Here is a 10,229-nt window from a genome sequence, read left to right as displayed (position 1 = left end):
GCCCTGCTCCAGGCCCACCCTGACAGGTCCTGCCGCCCCTCGCGGAGTCCTGCCCTGGCCCCGGCCCGACTCCCCGTCCCCGTCCGCACGCGGCCCGGCCCCCCAATGGTCGTCCCGCCCCGGGACCCGGGGCTCCTGTGTCGGAAAGCGCCGGGCTGGGAGACCCCGCGAGGAGCGGGAGGTTGGGCTTAGAGTGGAGACGGCAGGTGAGGCGGAGGAAATGGGAAGAGTTCAAGGGAAGCGCGAGCAGCCAGAGGCCAGGCCTCTGAACGGAACCGAATTAGGTTTCTAGAAGCAGTTCCTCGTCCAGCTTGGCCATGTCCTGCGTTTCTTGCACACACATTTACAAGATAGGCTCTGACTGTAATGTAACTTGAGAAAGGTGATTACAGCCAATTAAAGTGGAGCTCTTCTTAGTGGAAAAAGGCATTTATTTAGGTGTGAGTCTACAGTTAGCAGCTGACCGAATCTGTATCCTTAACTTGCTACTCTCCTTGGGCATCTTTTACATTAAAGAGGAAAACAAAATCTTTTAATGTGAATTGTTGGTGCAGGCGCGCTTCAGCCCAATGAAGAGGTCTGCTGCGCTTTAAGCTGTTCGGGTTTATTTAGATTTCTTTGTCTAGTACTTACTTTCTTTCTTTCCTTTTCCTTTTCCTTTCCGTTCTTTTTTTTGCAGTGTTTTCTCTGGCTCTGTCTCTTTTGGTTCTCAGGAACCTCCTCTCTTTGTATTCCTTTCTGTCTGGCCTTTCTATGATGCAAGAATTTCTTCTGCTTTGACATGTCTTTTATTATTTAATACTTTTCAGTTTATGATGGATCAGTCAAAACTGGTTTTTCCCCACCCCAGTAACAGGTGTGAGTCTTTGAGGAATCTGTTTCATCTCAAGCCTCAGAAACCGCCCTGTGAATGGCAGGCTTAAGGATTTTTAGTTTTAGCTGGTGCTATTTCTAGTTAGGAAAGGCTCTTGTTCTTTTTCCCTACCTTTGTGCACTGGGCGTGTGTGTGTGTGCGCGTGTGTGTGTGTGCACATGCACACTTGCACGCTGAGTGTCTGAGATTTGAGATTAGATCATAGCAGAAGTATTTCTGTGAGTGTCTTTAGCCTTAAATTTCTACAAGCATGAAAGAGTTGTAGGAGATGGTTGGGTATGGTTTGATTTCTTCTGAAGTTGTTTTCCCTCGGCAGTGCCTTTATTTATGTTGTTGTTTGTGTGTGTGGTAGGTGGCCCAGGCAGCTCGTGTCCTCGATTGGCCTCTGTCACTATGGTGGGAGGATTGACTGCTGCTGGGGCTGGGCTCGCCGCTCCTGGGGACAGTGTCAACGTGAGTATCAGCCCTTGGACCCCGGTTCCTGGGAGGGGGTTTCCACCTGGGCCACGGGGTCACACATCAGACGCCAACCTCATCCTCACCGGGCAGGGCTTGGTGTGCAGATCTGTTTCGGGCGGGTGCTCAGAGTGCCGGGGCTCACCTGAGCCACCCTCTGTCCTTCACAGAGAGCCTCAGGACTCCGGCTCCCGGGCTCCCACTGTTCTCACCTCTTCCTTTGCTCCAGGCCCTGAGATGGAGTAAGATAACGAGTCTAGACGCTATTTACCCTAAATAAACTTGGAACCTTAGAAACTTGGAACTCCTAAAATCACCACAGCTGTCGTGTAAAGTGGGCCATTTATAAGTTGTTTTTTGAAGAGAGGGTGTATTGACAGTGTTCTTAACGGGCCGCCCAGTATAGGCAGAGAAGACCTTTGGAAAACATCATCTGTAAGCTTTAGAAGCAGTCAAACTCATTTAGTAAGTACCAAACCAGAACAATAGTTCTGGGTTTTTCACATTCAAAATAGACATTATAGAGGTAAAATATCAGAGCTATATGACAAATGTTTGGGAAATTTAGGAAACTTGTTTCCAAATTTTGCCTGGCTCTCAAAATTTTGGACAGCAAATGATCGAATAAATATCCAGGGCATCTTTAGTGAGTTGGGGGCACAGGTGGAGAGATGAAGGGATCCACGCTGGGTTGCGCCCTGGTCTCTTTATCCCTGGGAAAGAAGCAGCTCAGAGGAGCAGGGGAAGGAGTTAAGGCTGAGCTGGCAGAGGAGGAGCCTGCCACAGAGACGGCCGGCGGGTAAACTGAGCCCAGGAAAGTTAAGCTGTCTTCAGCTACCTTGCTCTTTGAGAGTGCTGGTGAGGTTCATCCTCACCTTTGTGAAGGGTGGGTGGTGACAGGCATAGGATGGCTCTGGTTGCGCACACAGGCTGGTGTCTCTGGCAGGTTGGGATGGGACAGTGATGTCTATCTACTCTGTGTAAGCCATGAGCTTGGCCTTCTAACCTACCCGGCCTCTGCTTCTTTGTTAGACATGGGGTCCCTCTAGTTTCTAGTAAGAGAATGAGGCAAAGATGCTGTGTTTCCGCTGCCTGGTCTGTTCCGTAGTGTTTTAAAGGAAAATGGCCAGAAAGGCGAGCCATACCTGGAAGAAATTGGTCTGCTGCCAATTAGATCAGAGGGTCAGGAGTATTTGCATGGCCGGAGGCCAACAGGTATGGAATTTGAGGAACCACCTGCGTAATAACCAAGAGTATCCTTGCCTTGGCCTACTCCGTAAACACCCTCCCACATGAAAAGCAGGGAGTCTCTTTGCAGGAATGGAGATAGCGTCCTCCTCCTTTGCTGCCGTAACCAAATGTTGAAGTGCTGTAGGGTCCTGCAGGCACCAGGCCACACCCAGGACCGGGCTGCATTGGCAGAAAGCCCCGGGCAGCAGCGGGGGCACCTTCCTTTCGAAAGGCAGAGGTTGGGGTGCACAGGCTTCCTGCCAGGTGCCCTGAAAGGAGTCCAAGGGAAACACTCTCTGGGAGGGAGGTTCCTTGACTGTGAAATTCCCCAGGTAGCACCTCTAGGAGCTGCTGTGGTGTTCCGTATCACATAATGAACTCTTCCCTAAGAGGCACTTGCTCGGCAATTCTGAATTGAAATTTATGCAGAGACCTTTTAAAGTTCCAAAGATATTACAGAGTTTTATCATTCAAGAGATTTCCTAGTGTTTGACTTTCCACATAGCTTTCCTATCAGTCACAGGACACTTTTAGTGTGCTTGTACTTTCATTTTGTTTCTAAAAGAAGGCAAAATGGTCAAATATAGGATCTGCTGGTGTTTGTCTCTTACCCCTTGTTATGCCACAGTGATCCGAGAAAACTCTGGCATGGCATGAGGTAATTATTGAAATGGTCGTGTTATAAAAGTGTGTAAAATGATTTTGCACAAATCACAGTTCTTGGCACTGAATCTGTACTGTGTGTGGACTTGGTAAAGTGAAAGGAATGGAAGAGAACATTGCTACTGAGACAGCATTGGAGGAAGGATATGTCTGTGTTATCAGACTGTTCTTGAGCCATGATACTTTTTACACTGATACTGCCAAAATTAAAAGTGGTTCCAAAGTTCTTTGTGTTTCAAGCAGGGGCCAAATGATTTTTGCCATGAACACTGAAGATGGAAAGGTTGTAGATCTGACTTCAGAGACGTGTGTTCCTGGGTGTATCTTTTCCAGAATCTTAGATGGTCCAAATGTCCCCGGTCAGTTCAGAGTTCTGCCTGTCTTTGTTTTGATATAAACAGGTCAAGGAATGTGGGGTCAGAGGTCAGCCCAAAGGGGTAGAACAGTGCTAAAAGAGCTTGTGGGATGAACGGAATATCACCAAACATTCCTGATTGTTTTTCAGAGAGAGTTTATGTAATGAACAAGCCTATCAGGACATATATTCAAGGAAAGTGTCCTGCTATTCTGTAGCAATTAAATGTAGTAATGGATTACCTATAAAAATTCCCAACAGCAGCTAGTAAATTCCATGTGAAAAATAATTCTGGCTTTCTGGCCCCTCCACAATCAGAGCGTTCTTTCTGTGAGAAGCAGGCTCCCTGTTCTATCAAAGAAAGCCTAGTGCTCTTTTCTGCTGAGTGACTCACTTTGGAATTTTCCTTCAAAATAGCACAGCAAAGCACAAACACTGCCCCTCCACGCACAAGCACTGCCTCCCCATGTACAGCACCCCAGTTGCTCATCTAGAAGGGGTGCACACGGGGCACCTTCGTTGTTACTTGTTAGGTCTTACGCCCTTGTCCAGCGACCCTTGGGTGATTTGATGAGGTGGAGCACCTGTGAGAGGTTTGGCTCCATGTTTGGATGTGGAGAACGGAGTGCTGCATCTGCTCTGACTGCTGCCTTCCTTGTGGACATGCATGGAGAGCCCAGCGCTGTGGGACAGGAGAGCTGCCTCGTGCCCCTCTGCTTACTGTGTCTTAACCACAAAGCCACATTCAGCTGGGGGAGCTCCCTCCCTCCCCTGGGAATAAGGAAGAACAGATTCCAGATGCCCAGATGGGCACAGCGTCCAGCCCCACTTCCTGCCTGTATGGCCTGGTGCTCTGTGCCGGTCTTCCTGTCCCGCTCAGAAAGCATGCCCTGTTCTAGAACAGGTGCGTTGAGTTGGCCCGGGTCCTTTGCAGGCCCAGCCTTGACTTCTGTCTCTCCGTTCATTCTTCGTTCTGTGACCTTGACTCATAAATTGATCTCTTGGATAAAGAAAATCCAAAACTCAGTTTTCTATTTGTCTTGGGCTTTACTTTTGTTGACTATCAATGTGACTCTTTGTTTTTTAATTTTAATTTTTCTTAGCACATGTTTGCAGTACCTAATGACTGTATTCCCTGTGGGGAGCGGTTGTTGCACAGAACTCGTATTAATCCTTTTCACTTCCCTGCCTCTTCTCTCCCCTCCTCCTTCCTCCATCTCTTGGTCCCCTTCCGACCTGCAAAACATCTACCTTCCTGCTTCCTATTACCTGTCTTTCACTTTGCTCTTTAACTTACTTATACTGTAGGTTTCTCATTTAAGAGAAACTGTGTTATACTTAAGCTTGTGTGTCCGATTTATTTCATGTAGCATTATGGTCTTCGGGTTCATCCATTTTCTAAAAATGACTCAAGTTTATCCTTCTTTGCGGCAGACTAGTACTCCATCTTATATAAATACCACATTTTTGATCTGTTCATCTGCTGATGGACATACAGGCTGCCTCCAAGATTTAGCTCTTGTGAGTGAGTTGCTATCAACATAGATACACATGGATCACTGTGATATGAAATAGTGTCTTTCACTGTTTGGGGAGGGGAATAGCTCGGGTGAATGAGTTTCTATTTTTAGTTTTTGGAGGCATCTCCATGCTGATTTCCACAGTGGTTGTTCCAGTTTGCATCTTGCAGCTCTTTATTGTCCGGTGAAATTTCCTAATTATGTTCACACACTGATGGTTACATAGGTACAGCACACAGCAGCTTACTGTCTCAGAGATTGTCACAATATATTTTTGGTTTTTGCTTCTATAACTTTCTGCTCCTTAACTTTTCCAGTATCATAGTGGCACATTTCATTTCATTGTATTAATTACTTTTCTCCTCCGACCAAGAGGAGATTTCTGTAATAGGGATTTTTCAGATTTGTATATTCTACTCTGAAAGCTGTGTATGCTATGGAAATAATTCTTACTAACTGCACTAGATAATTCACACCACTTGAGGCCGAGTCCTGGTTTTTGTGTCTGATTACACTAACATTTCTTAACTTACTTCACAAGCAGGTTTTCAACATGCATTACAGCCCCAAACTCCATCCGGGAATGTCCTTAATGGAGCGAAGCATCTGTAGAATCAGGATCCTAGCTTCCTGTCACTTCCTGTATGGTTGTCTTTCTGTGTACTTGGAGATTTGGATGAGTGCATGGCTGAGGATAATAGTGTCTTGTTGAAAACACTTTCTAAGGATGTGAAGAAAAACTCAGAATGCAAGTAGTTCCGGGTTTCAGCAAGACTTTTCAACTTCTGAGTTTCTGGCTGTCAGTGAACAGTTTGTGGTCTCTGTAAATGCTGTGAAGTAGGGTGGTTTGAATCCTTTATCCTTCAGACCAGGAAGAATGTGCCTTGTTATGTTTTGGCCAGATATCTGAGAAGGCAGAAAATGTATACCTACAGATTGACTGCTTTTGTGGTTCTGACTCCCAGTTCCTCTCTGTCTTCCTTACCACTAATAAAGGTTGCAGCCTTACAAATGCCATGGAAGGTGAAAATATCATTTTTTATTAGCTTTAGAAAAGCTTACAGATTAGTGAAACATAGGGAATTGTGAAATAGTATTTATTCAGAAGCAATTTTGCAGTGGTCAAATAATTGTAGTTGGATAGTGTATATTACGGGTTAATTGTGAATTGGAAAGATTAATAAGCAAATTATGGAATTATTTCTGTATCTCAAATGGCAAGAATCTTAGTTTCAGCAGAGTGTTTTGTGTGAGATATTTAAATTTCATGTTTAATTTCTTGTATGTGGGTTCTGAAACTGTCTTATAAAAGGAACATGATCATTAATTTTTGCTAGCATTGACTTCCCATCCCTAGTTACAAAATTATGCAGATTATGTCTGTCTTTGATTTGTTGAGTGTACAGTAATTGGATAAGTTAGACGGGGGTGTGGGAGGGTCCCAGGCTGTACACGCTGCAGGCAAGTGCTCTTCCACTGCACTCCAACCCCCAACTAAGTGAGAGATTTTAAACTCAGCTTTTAGGGCCACAGGCACTGCCTCCCCACAGAGTGATGATCCAAGAGAGAATGCCTTGTTTCTTGTAGTCAGCAGCTATGGCAGTTTCTGTTGAGCATGAATTTGTATTTCAGACGTGGAGTGACTTCTTGTATGTGTACAGCTGTGTGTCCCCGAGCGGCTGGGATTTGCATGCTGCAGGTGCTGTGGGAGCCAGCACAGCTTGCTGGCCAGACCCCTCCTGTCTTGGTTACTTTTCTCTCATTGCTGAGACAAAATACCTGACACTCAGAATTAAGGAAGGAAAGGTTTGTTTAGCTTACAGTTTGTGGAGGTTTTAGTCCATACTGAGCTGGCTCCAAGGCAGAGTGGCTCATGGCAGAGGGCAACAGTTTCATGGCAGGGGAAGATAACAAAGTAACAAGAGCAAAAGGTGGGGAGGGCAGCAAGCAGCCTCTTTCCCTCCCCTATATTGTATACAAATTACCTGCCCAGGGCAGGTATAGCCCTCACATCCATAATTCCAACATTGGACCATGAATCAATCATAAACTCTGCAAGCCCACCCCATGACTGCATGTGGCTTTAGGGGGACACCCACACACACTATAACACCGCCAGCTAGTGGAGTTGCATATCCTCCCCTGTCCCAAGTTCCAGAGCTCCCTCCCCTGTTTGGGAGGAAAATACAGAGTTTGCTTTTTAGTTGTTGGGTTGTTTTTGTTTTGTTGAGTTAGGAATAAGAGCAAGGCAGGGGATAATCTTATAATTACTTGTGGCTCTGCACCTGAGTCTCCAAATCCATAGGCAGGGCAGTTTCTGGTGGAGATTACTCAGCTGCACTTGCCCTGGAAGGTTGTTTAAGAACACCATGTACATTGAGTAACTTCAAGTGGTCTTGGAATGCGGATACCAGGCTAGAAGTAGTGTTGAAGAGGCTTGACCTTTTCAAACAGGTAATTTTTGAGTATGTGTAGCCTTCAAAGTTAGGTTTCACAGGAATTACTTTGTTCCATCAATCTTTCTCCTGATTAAAACTGACCTTTATCGCAATGCTATTACAATCCACCAATTTCCTGAGGTCTCCTCCTTCAAGCCAACCTGCTCGGGTCTTAACCCTGCTGGATTAGAAGCCAAGCTCTTCTCCAGCTGGGAGCCCTCCCAGCTCGTCAAGTCCAGCTGCTGGATCTGGTCACACACCTGCTGCCGGCCGGGTGGGGAACAGCCAGGTGCGCGCTGGGTCTGAGCAGGCACCTGTGGCCCAGAGACTGCCTCTGCTGCTTGGAAACTTGCTGATCGGCTCCCAAAGTGCAACTGTGCTTCTCCACCCACCCCTGTCCACTGAAAGTCTGGTGTTTGTGCTGTCTGTCTGTGGAATTTGTGCTCTCTGCCTGTTGAGTCAGTGGAATGAACCATGTCCTGCAGTGTGACAGTGAGTGACATGGGGACACCATCCAGTGTCCTGGAGTGACTGAAGGAAGACAGTCCACACAGAGCCTGGACTGTCCTTGTGGGGCAGATGAAGGGCCGGAAGGAGGGCTCCATGGACTTACCCTCTCTCCTGCCTCTCAACCGGCTACAGGCACTTTTGTTCTTTGGCACTAATTTTGTGCAGGTTTTAACATTTTTCCCATTATGTTTTCTAAAATATTAATTTGCTTTGTAAGAAAAAATATATTTATTCACTGTCTCTAGTATTCCTCCTTGGAGAAATATCAGGATTTTTTTTTGTCTGTGTATCTTTAAAAAAATACTTTGCATATGTAGTGTTAAATTCCTATATAACTGCCCTGCTACCTACCCATTTTACACAAAGGAACGATACTGTATATACTGTTCTGTACCTTATTTCTTTTTCTTAACAGTTCATCTTGATTCTTTATCATCTGTGCTTGAAAAACATCCTGACTTTTTATTAGGTTTATAGTATTCCATTGCATAGGTATACCATAATTTAACCAGTCTTCTACTGATGGACCTTTGTGTTGGTTGTAATCTCTTGCAAACAGGAGCAGTTCTAAACTAACCTTGGACATTATGTTGAATATGTCATTTTGCATGTGTTTGGGTGTTTCTGCAGGATGCATTTCTATATGTGGTCCAGTGATGTACGTATCCCTTTGCTGTTTTGATCAGTGGCCAACAGTTTCTTTACTTGGGAGTAAGTAGATTAATGGGAGTGACAGGCAGTGTTGACCCAGGGCTCCAGCAACCCCATATCCAGAGTCTCATCTGTTGCTGCATTCGGGTGCTCTGATCCCTACTCTTGCCTCTGCATGTCTGTTCTCATTTTTAATGTTTCCCCTTGGACCAGAGGACGAGGGGCAACTGGCCAAGGCTGGGAGGTTGGAACAAAATGTGTGTATTTGTCAGATCTCCCCTACTTTTCTCCCTGTCTGTCATCTACTTTATATGAATGTGGATTTCTTTTTTACTCATAAGATTCACATGCTCTCTTAGGAATTCATTCATAGATCCTTCATTTTCTATGCTTCAACTATAATTTATAGCCTACTGTGTGTGGTGTGTGCTGTTTGCCTGGTCTCATGGTCTGTTAGGGAGGAATAGATAGGATTCTGGGATCCTGATACCATTTCAGGGGACACCTGTTAAAACAGAAAGGATTTTCAGGAAGAAGTACAATTTTGTGAAAACCTGTTTTAAAAAGTGACTTAAGAGGTATAGGAGTATGTACTCAGCTATTCTAATTGTTATCACAGTTATATATTTAGCTCAAATTTTAAAAAAAAAACAAGAAATGCATCATTAAGTAAAAAAGGTGGGGGAGAGAGAAAGAGGGCAGCAAAGGTAAATACTTCTGACCTCCCTGTTGTCCAGACACCAGCTCCAACCCTGGCAGGCCAGTACTGTTTCCTGTTAACCTTTGTGGAGACCTCTAAATATTTCCAACATTTTCCTTTTCCATAAAATAATAGCACAAAGTAAAAACCATTCTTTATCTTGCTTTTTTTCAGATAAAGACCAGTCCTTGTCATTTCACAGAAGCCTGACTGATTCTTTTAAATAGCCATACTGTATGCTTTTTTTTTTTTTTTTGGGTATTTCTGAGACAAGATCTCACTATGCAGTTCAGGCTGACCTTGAACTCACTATGTAGCCCAGGCTGCCCCTGAACTTGCAGTGATCCTCCTGCCTCAGCCTCTCAGGTGCTGGGATTATAAGCATGTGCCACCATGCCTGGCCAGTATGCTCTGTTTATGGATGTACCACAATAATCCCCTACTTAGGTACATTAAGTGGTTTTCAATATTATGCTTTTGCAAAATACTATATGCTACAATGCCTATCAGTGCATCTATCATTATCATTATTATATACAATTATATATGGGAGATTACAGGTATGTATCACATTTCTATATTAGTATAATAATTGAAAAGCTTTCATTTTTTCATTACACGTTTTCTTATATTTGTAACATTTTATTGTCACAAATATGTAAATCAAAGGAGACTAAATCATAGCCAGTATTACAGACTGGAATCCTTCTATTTAGTCGCTTAATACTTTGATTCCTTAGAAGATATTTTAGTTTTTTGGTACCAGGAATCAAACTTAGGACCTTGTGCTTGTCAGGCAGGTGCTTCTGCCTGCTGAGTTATATCCCTGGCC

The 10,229-nt window shown here is 44.6% G+C and overlaps 1 protein-coding gene across 1 annotated transcript in view; it reads left to right on the top strand.

Annotated features, from left to right (window-relative positions):
• Nucleotides 1-1,226: 1,226 nt before the first annotated feature.
• Npnt (nephronectin) overlaps nt 1,227-10,229 on the top strand; it is a gene marked incomplete at its 5' end in the record, with an annotated part of 67,316 nt that continues 58,313 nt past the window's right edge. Inside the window, 1 exon segment of the mRNA XM_013505415.1 lies at nt 1,227-1,327. Within this exon segment, the coding sequence (XP_013360869.1) occupies nt 1,227-1,327 (101 nt within the window).

Source organism: Chinchilla lanigera, unplaced genomic scaffold, assembly GCF_000276665.1.
Source record: "Chinchilla lanigera isolate Chin_1 unplaced genomic scaffold, ChiLan1.0 scaffold00095, whole genome shotgun sequence".
Lineage (NCBI taxonomy): Eukaryota > Metazoa > Chordata > Mammalia > Rodentia > Chinchillidae > Chinchilla > Chinchilla lanigera.
The sequence above is the reverse complement of the archived record's forward strand: the minus strand, read 5'-3'. Positions and strand labels throughout refer to the sequence as shown.